The sequence below is a fragment of the Camellia sinensis genome, chromosome 11 (genome assembly GCF_055761805.1).
Source record: "Camellia sinensis isolate YWXY chromosome 11, ASM5576180v1, whole genome shotgun sequence".
Taxonomy (NCBI): Eukaryota; Viridiplantae; Streptophyta; class Magnoliopsida; order Ericales; family Theaceae; genus Camellia; species Camellia sinensis.
In genome coordinates this window covers 170,613,618-170,629,906 of record NC_138971.1, presented here as the reverse complement: position 1 = coordinate 170,629,906, position 16,289 = coordinate 170,613,618, and the positions used below count along the sequence as shown (strand labels likewise).

At 39.0% G+C, this 16,289-nt stretch overlaps 1 protein-coding gene across 1 annotated transcript; it reads right to left on the bottom strand.

Moving 5' to 3' along the window:
* Positions 1-2,995: 2,995 nt before the first annotated feature.
* On the bottom strand, positions 2,996-4,198 carry LOC114257406 (uncharacterized). The gene has a single exon (XM_028197160.2). It carries the CDS (start codon positions 4,196-4,198, stop codon positions 2,996-2,998), a length of 1,203 nt encoding a protein of 400 aa, XP_028052961.2.
* Positions 4,199-16,289: the final 12,091 nt, after the last annotated feature.

Here is a 16,289-nt window from a genome sequence, read left to right as displayed (position 1 = left end):
GCCACCACCCGCCATCTGCCATCCACCACCCACCACCACCCACCACCCACTCACTACTACCTACCGCCCGCCACTGTCACCCACCCACCCACCCACCCGCCCGCCACCACCACCACCACCACCACCACCCACTCGCTACCACCCACCACTCGCCACCGTCACCCACCCACCCACCACCACCCACCCACAGGCCACCACCTACCACCACCAGCTACTCACTACCCACCGTCACCACTTTCCACCACCGTCTTCCGTTGCCACTTGCCACCACTTGCCATTTCTCACTCTTTTTTATATTTTTAAAATTTTTAAAACATTTTGTCAATTACCAAACGCGTTTGTTGCTTATGTTTTTCTAAAAATAAACAAAAAATAAACAAAAACCAGTTTATAAAATTTTTGTAAATATAAACTGAAAACGTAAACGTTACCAAACACACCCTTAGGCTTCGTTTGGACATTTCAGTTGGAACTAAAAAATACAAAAGATACAATTAGTTAAATCAGTTAATAAAACAAATATCATATTTAAATAATAATTATTTCATTTTTTTTCACAAAAGTAGAAAAAATCAAAAAAAAAATACCAAATAAACTTTTTAGTCTCAAACTAAAAAATTTCAACTCTAAAAAGCTAACTAAAAAGAATTTTTGCCAAACGGCAACTTAAAAATTTTTTATGGACAAAATTGAGCAAAAGAAAAAGAAAAAAAAAACAAGGGAATTGAATCAAATTTTAGAAAACAAAGTATAATTTACCATGATTTTAACTTCCAATTATACTGCAAACAGTAAGAATGAATTTTCTTATAAACTTAAAACCTTATTGTTTACCCTAATTCAAATCCAATTAGATTTTTGGTTGTAAAGTTAGGTTTACGCAAAACCCCTCAAGACCAGTTTTCTGTTGTGGACTCTTCTCCATCAAATCAAACCCCAAAACCCTTCTCTTCTCTCTTTGCCCTCAACTGCCAAACCCTTTAGACTTCGGTTCTCAGTACACCCACCTCATCAGCCGAATTCGAAGCCTCTCTCCGTCCTCTCAAATCCAAGGTTTTAAAAATCGGACCAGTGAACAAACCGGAAAAATGATCGGATGGATGGGTTACTGGTTCAACTGGTGGATTGAACCGGATCGAACCGTGACATCATAATTATGTCATAAATAATTTTTTTTAAATATAAATTAATAATTTAAATATTAAATTTTCAATTTTTTTTTAAAAAATCTAAAATATTTTTAGTGATGTTTTTCTATACTTAAAAAAAAAATTTCCTGAATATAAGCCATAACATTTCACATACTAACAACAAATAAAATTAACGATGGAAATTTAGTATTAAAAACAACAATCATAGTAATAAAAATTATGAAAGCATCCAACTAAAGTAATCCATAAAACATAAGCCACAAAAAAGACAAAACTAAGTCCAAAGTTTACTGACATAAAACATAAATCTCAAGCAACAAATGTGAAAAGATGTTTACTACATGACATCATTCTTAAAAATAAAAAATATATATATAGAAAAGAAAAAAATTCAACACAACACAACACAACATAACACCACAAACAATATTTGATTTTTGCCTATCTCCAAAAAGTTCTACCTCCATATCATTCTCAACATCATCTTCAATAGTTAAAATAAAATCATTAAACTATCAATTTGATAATGATAGATAAAAAAAAAAAAAAAAAAAAAAATTGTTGCATAATGATGAAACATTATTTTCTAACCATCTTGTAGACCATGACATTGCTTCTTATATCATGGAGGCTCATCTTCTTCATAAAGCATTTTTTCGAGCTCATCATAATCAAACAATGGAGGCTCCTCTTGTTCTAGTCTTTCTTCTTCAATAATCCAAAACTCGGTCTTGTCAATGCTTTCAATGTCAATGGGATCATAATTCCTTGTTTTTTAATACTTCCTATATTGATTCAATTGTAAGACTAAATAAACAAACAAAATAAAGAATCCATTAGTTACTATATGAGAAAGATTAATTTACTTATTCTTCAATCGCAAGTTGTAATGAACATACACAAGATCATTAAGCCTATGATGTTCTAGTCTATTCCGCTTCTTTGTATGTATGCGTTCAAAGACGCTCCAATTCCTTTCACACCCAGAAGAGCTGCTAGTTTGACTAAGAATTCGAATGGCTAACTTTTGCAAATTTGGAGCACTGTGTCCAAACATCTTCTACCATTCATCTTATTATCAAGAAAGAAAGAAAGATATTATAAAAAATAAAAAATAAAAAGAAACAAGAAATAGATAAATGAGATAAAATATTCCAATCAAAAGCATATAATAATGATAATTACTATTAAAAAAAGAGAGAGAGATTACAACGTTGTGTTTTCTTTGATGTAGTAATGACAAGCTCTCTTCCAAAACTGTCTTGTCGATCTCGAAACAATCTAAGTTCATTCATGAGTTTTGTTTTACTTGATGTGGCTTTAGTTTCAATGACATCAAGAATACTATTCATAACCTCTGGCTTTTTGCAAAATGAAGCTTGATCATATTGAAAAGCTGGGTTCAACCAATAAGCAGCCGCATGTATATTCTTCCGCAATTGATTATCCCAGCGAGTTTTAATGATTGTTGTGTAAGGCCTATACAACCTCTTATTTCTCTTAAAAATATCTTTAATACCTTTGATTGCCCTATACATGCCTTCATAAACATATCCCATGGACGGTTTCTCATTTCCATCAACAATACGCAAGAGACGCATAAGTGGCTCAACAATCTTAACAGTGATAAAGCAATCCTTCCAAAATTGTTCATCTAAAATGATATCAATGGCATCATTTCCTTTTTTCTCTTTGGCAAATCTTGAACTTGCAAACTCCTTACTTGTCACCAAAGCTTGCAAATCATGCATATACTCATGAATACTATGCAATGCAAGGAAAGTAGTGGCAAAGCGCGTTGCTTCTGGGTACACAATTTCAGTCCAATTCTTCTTCTTTCTCAATCAAGCTAACAACCATGAACGGTTGTATATGTACCTTGTCACCGTTGATGCCTTAATAGCAAGCTCATGCACATGATTCATCTTGGAAATTTCACTTAAGATTAAGTTCAAGCAATGAGCTGCACATGGAGACCAATTTATAGATTTGTAAGTAACATTTACAAGTCCTTCAGCAGCTTTATAATTTGCTCCATTATCTGTCACCATATGAACAACATTCGACACTCCTACCCACTCAATAACCTCTAGAAACAATTTAGAAAGAAGAGTAGCATCTTTGACAGCATTAGATGTATCAATTGGTTTCACAAAAGCAATTCCCATAGGGCTATAGACAAGAAAATTTATTAGATTTCTTTGTCTATCATCAGTCCAACCATCACCCATAATAGTACATCCACAAGTAGCCCACGAACTCTTCAAAGTGTCAACATACAATTGAAGCTCTTTTTTTGAGTCTCTCAATAAAGAAACTCGAAGTTGATGGTACGTAGGAACCTTATATCCTGGACCAATGGCAATTGCGGCATCAAACATGGGCTGAAAATAAATGGAGTTCACAGCATTGATTGGAATACAAGTATCATAAAAGAGTTTGCCAACAATCATATGTGCTCTATGTATGCCTTCTTTAGTTTGGAGGGCACTTTTGATAGTTGGTTGAGAACCCGGAGTGGTCCTTGGTGCAAAATAATCACCGATTTTTGTTGGTTCATGTCTCTTCCCCTTCCCTTTCTGTATCATTGGTGCTCTACTCTTATTCCCACTTTCAGCTCCTTCATTGATTGAAATGCCCTTATTGTTCCGAGGAATTGTTCCTACTACCTCATCAGCCTCATCATCAACATTAACATAAACATCATCACCCTCAAATTGAAAGCCACCTGGACCATAAGGATTTAATTGATCATAATTTTCTTCACTTTGCTTCTTCTTTTCTTCAAATGCTTTCAAAGACTCATGCATTTGATATTGAATATTTGGGTTAACTTTTTTACATGGCCCAACCTCACCTAACTTCTTTGCAAGATGTTGCTTCATTCTATTAATCCCTTTACCTTTAATAGTTTTCCCACAATTCATACATGAGTAAGTCTTCTTTCCATTGGCATCTTGTCCCTCGATAACATGTGCCCATGCAATATCAGATTTTCCCTTTGTGGCTTGAGTGGAATTAGCTGTTGAATTCTGGCCAGATGACATCTCTCACAACTATAAGGTAGAATAAGAACAAATGAAAAAAAGAAAAAAGAAAAAAAGTACTCCTGTTCAAATTAATATTCCAGAAAGTAGGATTCATTACAATACAATACAATAATCATAATAAAAAACTACTCCTATTCTGGCCAAAGACTTTAAAAAAAAAAAAAAAAAAAAAAAACAGATTCAATACAATAATTAAATTAAGTGTAGTTCAAAATTTGAAAGTTAATTTTCTTCTAACTATTAGATGCATGCAGTAAAATATGTCATAAGAAAAGGAAAATAATCACAATTATTCATGGGTATCCAAAGCAGGAAAAAGGAAATCAAACAATTAATTTAGTGTATCATGTGACAAAATTTTTCATTCTATTCTATCTATAGCAACAACATCAGTAGCAGGACAAATAATTTTGCATTCTATCTACAGCAACAATTAATTTAGTATATCAAGTGACAATAGATGATTTTTTCATATAATGCTAAACAAGAAGGAGATCAAATAAACCCAAATTAGTAGAGGAATTTTTTTTTTCTTCGTAATTTTCTGTGAGAATCCAATGATGATCCTCCAGGCTCTACTTCATATTGAGATCTACGTAAAATTTTCCTCCTCCATTCACAAAAATAGCTTACTAATTTTGGACAAGCCAAATACAGTATATATATTATTTTATTTCTTTTTGACATTCGAATCGAAAGGTGAGCAGGTGTTGTCATAAACAAAACTAGTATTGAAGCAGTAGTCGTTTGACATTGGAAAATTAGTGCGCCATTTCAATTCAAAATATGTTTTCTATGTATCTATCTATAAAGGGGGGAAAAAATTCTGAAGAAAAAAACAGAAAATAGAAGAATAAAAAATCTCTATATATTTTTCATTTTGTAGAAAAAAAATAGAGGAAATGGAAAATCGAAAACAGTGCCGTTGTAAGTAGACCCAATTTTTTTGAAAAACAAAGAAGGAGATCAAAGATTCATCAAAATAATACCTGGAGGCTGTTGGTAGCTGAGATTCTTGGCAGCAGTGGTGGTGAATCAGTGTGTAAGTTGAGTTGAGAACTTGATTTGATTCGTTAATGGCAAAAAAAAAAACAGAGAGAGATAGATCGGATGCTCTAACAGAGAGAAGAAACCTGTGTGAAGAAGCCCTAAATGGCTGCTCTGAAGATAAGCAACGAAAAAAGAAAAATAGATCTGAATTTTTTTTTATTATTATATATATATATATATATAAGTGAACCGCCCCAGTTCAATTAACCCGGTACCGATTCAACCGATTCACCGGTTAAACCACCGGTTTCACCGGTTCTATATAAATACACCGGTATTTATATTTGACCGGTTTAAGAGGGCCAAAGGACCAGAACCTCACCCGGTCACTGGTTCAACCGGTTGAACCGGCCGGTCCGTTCCGGGTTTCAAAACCTTGCTCAAATCCATCGCGAATGTAACCTACGTCTCATCATCCTCTCATGTGGCCCCCGCTCGGTCCACGCACCCCACGCGCCGTCGTGTTGTGCAGAGGCTTGGTGGGGAGGTTAGGTTTGGGAAAAATCAGGAGTATGGGAAGATGGAAATTGAGGTTTGAGAGGGCTTGTTGTGCCTTGTTTGGGTTTGTGTTTTTGCTCTTTTGAAAGATTGGTCTTTACTTAGTTGGTTTTTGTGAATGTTATCATGGGCATTCTGTGTCCTTGATAGTATTCAACACGACAAAGGCAGTTTTGATTTTCTTGTCGGATTATTGATGACATTGGCCCGTTTGGAAATTTGGGTTCCGTTTGGTGTAACTTTCAAAATATAGTTCCACATTTATTCTTGAGTGTGCTGTTTGTTTAGCGTTTTCAAAAATTAATTCCACACTCACTTTTGAAAACTCTTTTCAAGGGAAAAAAATTTAGGCTAACCGGTCGTCTCACCAGGCGTCTCACCGGTTGTCCGGCCGGTTGATCGGAACAGTATTCATTTTTTTTTTGGGCCTGTTATTTTTATATTACAAAAAAAATATATTTGTGAAATTTCTTTAAAATTATTTTATGAGTTTTGAATAGAATTTTGAGTTGTGTGTTTAGTTATGAGTTGTAAGTTTTTGTATCAAATATCATATGTCACATCACTCAATTCAAACTCAATTTAAAACTCTTTTCAAAACTCATAACCAAACAAATTTTTCACACTCAAATTATAATTCCAAAACTCAAAAACTCAAAATATAACTCTATTCTCAAATCATAATTCTAAAACTCTACTAAATACTATCTTAATTATTTTAGTTAGTTTTTTAATTATTTTAATTTAATTAAAAAGGTTATGTTTGAGTTAATAGTTAGATTCTTTTAGTTGATTTAAAATTATGATTTAAGTATAATATTTTATCTTATTAATTATTTTATTCTATTTTATTTTTATTAATTATTTTAATCAAAAAAAGGCTAAAAAATTTATTTCTCAAACGGGGCCAAGTTTTGAAATGATAGGAAGAGATAATAATTGTGTGAATCATTACATGGCTTTTTTACCACCATTATCAGATGAATAATATTAGGGATCATGAAAAAAAATATCATAAAATGTTTCATAAAGATTTTTAGTATGTGATGTTTTATTATATATGTAATCTAATAGTAGAATTTTTTTTTATAATTTTCATAATATTTTTTTTCATAATCCCTATCATTACTCTTATTTGATTATGGCAAGGGCACTACTCAAATTAAGGTTGCTTGTTGTCATTTTGTTTCAAATTGGATGGAAGAGTTGATGAATGCGGGAACCTCTATTGGCACACCACAAAAGTTCTTAGTTCACACCAATTTTTTTTTTTTTAGATTCCAATTATGGAACAAAAGTTCATTGTTTATTGATATCTGAACAATGAATTTTTGTTTGGTAGTTAGGCGATATCCGAATAGACAAAATGGTGTGAACTGAGAAATAAAGATGGTGTTCAAATATGTGTCAAATAGCACTCTCTGTTTGATGCTAGATTGTTTAGTTAATTAGTACATTGGTTAGTTCTGTTTTCTATCATTTATGTTTGTCTTTAATTACGTTAAATAGCAATTGTGTGGGGGCATGTTTTTTTGAATAACAACACGTGGTCAAGGTGGCACCAAAGTGCCAGCCGAGGTGCCACGTGTCCTGGTCATGGCACCGAGGTGATCTCGGCTAGGCCGAGGTTATCTGGGAAAATGTCAGAATTCGAGAAAAATGAATAAGCTATAAGAGTCCAAGAATGGGGGAGGCCCTCAGCCAGGGTAAGGATAAAGCTGTTAGGGAGTTCATCTTTATCTATTAAAGAGTCCAGGATAAGCATTGGGCCAGAGTCCAAGGGAAGCTAGGCTTCTACAGGGATCAGGTTAGTGCTGACTATAAAAGTAAGACACCCTTATGGGTCTAAGGTACACTTTTTGTATTCTGGCTAGTGAATTAAATACTATTTGTTATCTTTGAGAGATAATTGAGTACTGACTTGATCGTCGAAGTGCCCTTGGGTGGACGAACTACCGCCAGAGTCTTATCTTTCTGTGACAGGTCGTTCGGGCACAATCTATTCTGTCGGTGTTCTCCAGTTGAGTACCTATTTGGCAGTGTGGTCAGAAAATAGCACACACAATTTGGCACCATCTGTGAGAATGAAAGGAGGATAAATGGCCAACGACGGACAGAAAGAGAAGATTGGGGACAACATCCCTACTGAAAGTGGTAAACACATTGACCATAACAGAGAGGAGGATAATTGCAACGAAGAAACTCGGGATCAGAATCCCGAAGAGAAAGACATCGGCCAGGAGGGCGACGTACCAAAGAAGTCAGATCGAGGCGGGTATTATAACGAGAACAACCTCCAGGTGTGGAAAGATAGATGCCCGCGGAGGGACAGAGAGATGAAGGGAATGGCGAATAAATTGGTAGACTTACAATCAGTCGTCAATTTCATAATGCAGAACAACGTCATGCAGCCACCGTTTCCATTACAAGACACGCCGATTCCAGCGGCCAAGAACGATGCCCAGAAAATAGGGCAGAGAACAGTCCCTGCAGTCCTCCAGCACACCAGGACCAATGAACACTCTCACCGGCCTTCAAGGGAAGTCGGGCGAGGAGAGTCAATGAAGGGAGATTCTTGAAGGACACATCGTACCAAAGAAGCTAACCCCAAAGAACATCGGCATGTTCAAGGGAAGGAACTCTGTTTCGACACAACTAATGGAGAGAGGTCCAAGAGAACTCATAACGACACCGAGAGTAGCACACCAAAAAGGTTGAAATCCGTTGATAGCCGAGCTCCTGGACGGACCAAGGATGATCTAAGAGATTACCTCTAAAGGAAATGACAAGATGCCGAGGTAACCTCCCCAGTCAAGCCGAGAACACTATTTTTGGTAGAATTGGACAAATTTGAGGCCCGAAAAAGGTTCCATATGCCGAGATTTCAAATATATGACAGTAAGTCTGACCCTAACTTTCACGTCGGCTTGTACCTAAACTTAATAGCCCTGTGCACCGGGAACGAGTCATTACTCTGCAAAGTGTTTCCCTCATCCTTTGGGGAAATCGCATCAAACTGGTTTCACAAGTTGCTAAAAGGAATTATGAAAAGCTAGGAGGGCCTGGCTGAGATGTTCGTGGCCAGGTTTGTGACAAACAAACTACAGCCATTGAGGGTGGACTCCTTGATGGCTCTGAGAATTGGCAAGGATGAAAGCCTCAAGGCTTATGCCAAGAGGTATTATGAGGTATTCAGCCGAATACCAAGATGCAACCAAGAGGTAACGGTCGTGTCTTTTAAGAATGCCTGAACGATGATTGTCTGCTTCGAAAATCACTGGCAAAGACACTGCCAAAAAGTATAGAGAAACTAATGGTCAGGATAGAGAAGTATGCAAGAGCTGAGGAAGACACGCCGGGGACAAAGGCGTCAAAACAAGAGAAGAAAAACAACTCGCCGAAGCGAGGCCGGGGTAACATTGGATACAACAAGCAAGAGACAGGACTGAGGGCTGCACAAGCAGTCACAACCATATTCTGAATTCCGGTTTACAAAGTCTTAGAAAGAATCCGGAGTCAGCCCTATTATAGAGCACCAGAGAAAATTCCTGGCGAATTTATAGAAAGAAGTCTGGGGAAGCACTACACCTACCATAAAGAGGATGGGCATCTAACTCAAGGGTGCAGAGCCCTAAAAACACATCTGGAAGACCTGGTAAGACAAGGTCATTTAAGGGACCTAGTAGATGAGGCCAAGACGAGGGAGGAACAAGTGAGACTGCATCAGGCTCCAGCAGCACCACCCCCGCCAGCACCACAACCGCAGGCAGGCAGACCTCGAGTGATCAATGTGATTCACTCAAAGGTGAATAAGAATGAGATACGTGGGGAAACTCAGAAGGTAAAACACATGCAATATGTGTATCAGGTCCGACAGAAGAGACCTAGGGCAGACGAGTGCCAGGGACCAATGGTGTCCTTTACTGAAGATGACCTAGAGATGGTGCAGCATCCATACAACGATGCCTTAGTAATATCCCTCCAGGTTGGAGAATGCTAGATAAAGCGAATTCTAGTCGACTAGGGCAGCTCTTATGACATCATGTATGTCAGGTGTTACAAGGAGCTTGGCCTTCACCAAGATGATCTGGAACAATCCAATGGTCCAATGGTTGGGTTCAACGGAGTACCGACGTGGCCTTTGGGAGCAATAAGTTTGGAAGTGTAGGCTGGCACCAAGAAGTAATTGACACCCCATTCCCTTAAAATGCTATCCTGGGAAGGCCATGGCTGCATGCAATGAGGGTTGTTCCCTCAACATTGCACCAGCTATTGCAGTTCCCAACAAAACATGGAATTGAGGAGGTTAGAGGGGATTAGGTGCAGGCAAAGAATTATTCCATAGCAGCAATGAAATCCACCTGTAACATACGAGAAGCAGAAACAGTAGAAATTGAGGATGAGGACATCGAGGTCCTTGAGGACATCAACAAAGAACCAGCCAAGAAAAGTGAAGAAATCCTGAAGAAGATCTTAGTCCACCAAAGGGATGAAGAGCATTTCTTCTTTCTTGGCCGAGGAAGAGAAAAAGGAATTAGAGGCATTCTTGAGAGCAAACCTTGAGGTGTTTGCCTGGACACCATACGAAATACCTGGCATTGACCTCGAGGTCACTTGCCATAGACTAAATGTCAACAGGTCGGGCAAACTTGTCACCCAGCGAGCAAGAAGGCCTACATTGAAGGATGTTGAGGCAATAGAAGAGGAAGTAAATAAACTTCTGGAGGCCAGAGCCATTCGAGAAGTAAACTACCCAATATGGCTATCAAACACGGTTGTTGTGAAGAAAAAGAATGAAAAGTGGAGGGTCTGTGTGGACTTCACCAGCCTGAACAAGGCTTGTCCCAAAGACAGTTTCTCACTCCCCAAAATTGACCAATTGGTGGATGCCACCTCAGGACATGGAAGGATGAGCTTCCTAGACACCTATAGGGGGTATCATCAAATAGTCATATACCCCCCAGATGAGGAGAATACTGCATTTATCACCCCGAAAGGGCTGTATTGCTACAAAGTGATGCCTTTCGGATTGAAAAATGCAGGAGCAACTTACCAGAGATTGGTGACTAAGATGTTTAGACATCTAATAGGCAAAACAATGGAGGTATGCATTGATGACATGGTCGTAAAGACCAAGGAGCCTAGGGATCATCTGGCCAACCTGAAGACAGTTTTCGATATCCTAAGGACATTTCGGCTTCGACTCAATGTGTCGAAGTACGTATTTGGAGTTGGGTTCGGAAAGTTCTTGGGATATTTGGTCACCAGAAAGGGCATTCAGGCAAGCCCGGATCAGATTAAAGCCATCTTAGAGTTGAAAAGCCCAACATCGACAAAACAAGTGCAGATGTTGACTAGAAGGGCTGCAGCCTTAAATAGATTCATAAGTAGAAGTTCTAACAAATACAAACCTTTCTTTAGTTTAGTAAAGAAAGCCACAGACTTCTTATGGGCAGAGGAGTACGAAGTCGCCCTGGCCGACTTGAAGAAATACTTGACCACCGCTCCAGTTTTCTCAAATCCAGTACCTGGAGAGGAGTTGTTCTTATACTTGGCAGTTTTAGAGCATGCAGTAAGTGCAGTGGTAATTAGAGAAGAAAATAGAGAACAAAGGGTAGTTTACTACGTGAGTAAAACCCTGGCAGATGCAAAGACCAAGTACTTACCCTTGGAGAAACTGACACTGGCTTTAGTAATGGCCTCCAAGAAGCTAAGTCATTACTTTTAAGCCCACAAGATTATGGTGTTAACTGAGCATCCTTTGAAATCATTGTTGCAGCAAGGGGATCTGACAAGCAAGATAGCCAGATGGGCAGAGGTGTTGGGCCAATACGACCTGAAATTCAGACCCAGAACAGCAATCAAAGGCCAGGTTTTGGCCGACTTCGTGGCCGAGTTCACACCAGGCGCTATTATACATTGGGCTCCGTTGAACCGGGGTATACGATGTCCAGGTGAACAAGGAGAAACCCAGCTAGGGACAGTAGAACAAAGGAAAAAAAAGAAACTCAGGCCCAGCAATATTTACTTCGGCGACTCCTTCCGCCTGTTTATTGATGGAAGTTCAAACCGACAAGGAGCGGGGGCATGAATAGTGTTAGTATCACCGGATAGACAGATGCTGAAACAATCCATTCATTTGGGGTTTAAGGCCTCAAACAATGAAGCAGAGTATGAAGCGCTGATCGCAGGATTGAAGTTAGTAGTAGCAATGGAAGCCGACGAGGTGATGGTCGTTTATGACTTCCAGCTTATTATCAACCAAGCAACAGACGAATACACAGCCCGAGATAAAAGGATGATGGCCTATGTAAAGGAGGTAAGCAGACTAGTGGCCTTATTCCAGAATTGCCGACTACAGCAAGTTAGCCGAGATGGCAACAGCTATCCTAATGCCTTGGCCAACCTAGCTAATACAATGAAACCTGGAGAGGTAAGGACAATAATAGTTAACTATCTGTCAGGTCCAAGTGTAGAACCACTGAACACAGAGTATGAAGTAATGTGTGTGGAGATGGAACCAAGTTGGATGGATGAGATAATAGTATTCCTTAGAGATGGGAAATTGCCAGATGATCACACAGAAACACACAAGATCAGACTAAAGTCAACAAGGTTCAGTCTAACATCAGAAGTACAACTCTCCAGAAGATCTTTTACTGGACCCCTTTTGGGGTATGTGCATCCTTCACAAGTTGAAGACTTCCTATATGAAATACATGAAGGAGTATGTAGAAGCTACACTGGGGGCAAGTCACTTGCTCATAGGCCCATTACTCAGGGGTACTAGTGGCCCTATATGCAGAAAGACGCAGAAGCTTATGTCAGAAAGTGTGAGAAATGTCAGAGGTTTGCACATTTGATACACCAACCAGCAGCAGATTTGAACCCGGTGTCCAGCCCTTGGCCATTTGCCCAATAGGGCATGGATCTTGTTGGACAACTGTCTCAAGCAACTGGATAAAGGAAGTTCCTGCTAGTGGCAACAGATTACTTCACCAAGTGGGTGGAAGCTGAACCCCTTGCAAAGATTCGAGATATTGATGTGAAGAGCTTCATATGGAAGAACATCATCACCAGGTTTAGGATCCCAAGGGAAATAATAGTAGAAAATGGAACATAATTTGACAGCAAGCTGATCAAAAATTTATGTGCAAAGTACAAAATTATGAATTATTACTCTACTCTAAGCTTCCCTCAAAGTAATGGTTAAGCAGAAGCATCCAATAAGGTTATCTTGGATGGGATCAAGAAGAGGCTGGAAGCAGCAAAGGGAAAGTGGGTAGATGAGTTGCCCAATATACTCTAGGCATATCGGACTATGCCGAGAAGATCAACTGGGGAGTCCCCATTTGCCATGGCTTATGGCACAGAAGCAGTTATTCCACTGGAGGTCGGCATCCTAGGGATCAGAACCTAGGGAGTAGAAAATTGGACCAATGAGGCATTCTTGGCCCGAGATCTGGATCTGTTGGAAGAAAGAAAGGAGAAAACAGTAATTCAGCAAGGGGCATACTAGTAGCAGCTTGCTAGGGCTTACAATAAGAAGGTCAACCCATGAGAGTTTCAAGTTAGTGACCTCGTCCTGAGAAAGGTCGTCGGCAACAAGAAAGACCCCAGAGAGGGCAAGCTTGACCCAAATTGGGAAGGACCTTATAGAATCATCTCAGTCCTGGGCAATGGGCATATCGGCTTGAAAATAGTGAAGGCAAAGAGTTGCCAAGACCCTGGAATACTTGCAACCTGAAGTTTTTCTATCATTAGATTCTTTTTTTTTTTAAGCTTTTTTTATTAGCCGAAGTAATAATAAAATTTTAGCTCGATTTTTAATTTCAAACTTGTGCAAAATGATTGACTAGTCCTTTGGCGATATTTCTGATTGAAACATGACGAATAACTTAGACTTATTATATGATAGAGTTGAATTATACTTACATATAATAGAGTTGAACTAAGTTGGTGATGTTTCTGATTGAAACATGACGAATAACTTAGACTTATTATATGGCAGAGTTGAATTATACTTGCATTTTAAGGCCAAGTTTGGGAAGACTAAAAAAGTGTACTTTTTGTCTTTTTGGACTAAAAAATTGAGGTTGAAAATATGGATGTTTGGGTTAACTTTTTGACTTTTTATTGAAAAATGTGTAATAAAAAATTGTAAAAATTGATTTGTAGGGAAAAATTTGAATTGGGAGTTGTGCAGCCGTAATTGTTAACTTTTGGTGAATAGTGTTAACTTTTTAACTTTTTGAGTAACTTTTTGGCTTTTTGACTTTTTTGGAAGTACCCAAACTTGGCCTAATAGAGTTGAACTAAGTTGACGATATTTCTGATGGAAACATGATGAACAACTTAGACTTATTATATGGCAGAGTTGAATTATACTTGCATATAATAGAGTTGAACTAAGTTAGCGATGTTTCTAATTGAAACATGATGAATAACTTAGACTCATTATATGGCAGAGAAGAAATTATACTTGCATATGGTGGAGTTGAACTAAGTTGGATTAACTTAGATTTCCCATATCGGTAGAGTCAAACATAGATTGAAATTAAGAGCATTTGAGTAAGATTAATAGAGAAATCAAGGTTGAGAACCTCAGCTAGTCTCTGTTTGAGTCTAACTTCGGCAAAAAGGTCATAGCCACATGCTTAATGAGAACCTAAGTGAAACTTAAGTTCACAATAGGGGGCAGAAAGCTAGAGAATGATGCTTGGGAGTTAGAATTTACAACCTAAAAATTGGCTTAACACTTGTTGAAATTTTCAGAAAAATTTACAAGTTGAAATTAAGTAGAGGTTATATTGCAAGAAGTATCTGTGTACTTGCCGAGATTACCAGGTTTCCAAAACTTGAAGTATGGAAGACTGAAGTCTTAATAGAAGACAATGAGAAAGTGGCAAGTTTTAAATAAACACTTGTGAAAATATTTTTTACAAGATGTTTTCAAGAGTTAAGACAAGGCCGAGATAAACAGTCACCGGGTATATCTGAGGTATCTTACCCCGAGGAGATTGCATAGTTAAGAGGTACTCTGAAGACATGCAAATTATTCTAAGTATGAAATCATACAAGACAATAAAGAAGACAAACATACAAACACTTGAAAGAAGAAGTTGTACTTGCATTCAAAGAAGAAAAAGGGCACTTTGGCCTACAAAGGGATTACTTGTTCAGATTATAAAAGTGACACATCGGCCAAATATGAAAACTAAAAAACATTGTTTAGAAAAGTACTAAGTACAAAGAAAAATTTGTAATCAGACTACTCAGAATCGGTGGTGGGCTGTGTCTCGGCCACAAAAGACAACCGGGGAATCTTCTCGGATGCCTTCTCAGCCTCGAGCTCGGTGTCGATCTCTTGTAGAGTCTGATCGATGCTCTTCTCGGCGATCGGCGCCTCGGATGTTGTCTTCTGGGGGGTGGCACCTTTTAAAACCTCATCCTCCTCATCCTGAGCCAAGTCCAGGACTTGCTCATTCAGAGTTGGGGACTTGGCCCCAGCAGGAACTTCAACATCAACCATCTTGGCCTCTTCGTCTTCGGCTTCCTCTCCTTCTTCTTCTTCCTCTCCAGCCTTAGCCTCGGATTGGCTTGAAGCGGGAAGGAATGGCAGCACAAGTCAACCTACATCTCTGAGAGGAGAGTCCTCGGGGACAGCCAACTCCTTCAAAACAGCTATCCAACCAAGGGTGTAATCCTTGTTGCATGCTTCTCTGACTTATTTTTTGTAGTCCTCGCAGACGTCAGCTGCCCCCTCGACATAGGCCTTCTCGTCTGCCGCTTTGATCTTGGCATCTTTTGTGGCCAAAGCAGCTAGGAGCTCAGCCTAGGCTTCGGCGATTTTTGCTTCGGTCTCTTTTTTCTCTGCCTTGAAAACCGCAACAATAGCCTCTGCAGCACTGGCCTTTTCTTCGACTTCCTCTTGGGCTTGTTTAGCCACTTTGGCCTGATCTATCAAAGATTTCATTTTGGCCTCGGCTCTGTTCAGTGACCTGAGCAAACCAGCAGCCTCCTTGGTCTTTTGGACCAGCTCCTTCTTTATTTCCTTTGCTTGCATCGTAAAGGAGTGGGCATGCTGGATCACCTAGAATAAGTGTAGAGAACAAAGTTAAGTATTTTCATTAAGTGTAAAAACAGGGAATACAGAGAAACAAGTGTTAAGGATTTACCAGTACAGAGTACTGTAGCATTAAAGCGAAATTCTCGTATTCGCTGACTTCTGCGTTGCGGTTGAGGTCGTTGGGAAGGAGCAAGGCAGTAGAGAGGGCAACGCCGATCTTGATGTTAATAGCGCTGTCACTGGCTCTAACTAGCTTATCCTCGATTGTGATAGAGGGGGCCCAGGGGTCGTCAGATTTGAGAGAACCCAAGGCGGCTGCAGAGTGCGACCTTGGCTTCTTTGACTTTGTTGATTTGGAGGGGTCACCCTCGGCGGTCCTCTTCTCGGCGGCAGAGGCACTCTTTTCTACCTCGGTCATTTTTGAAATCGGCAAAGTGTCCTCAGAATTGATCTAAGTCACCGTTGTTTTTG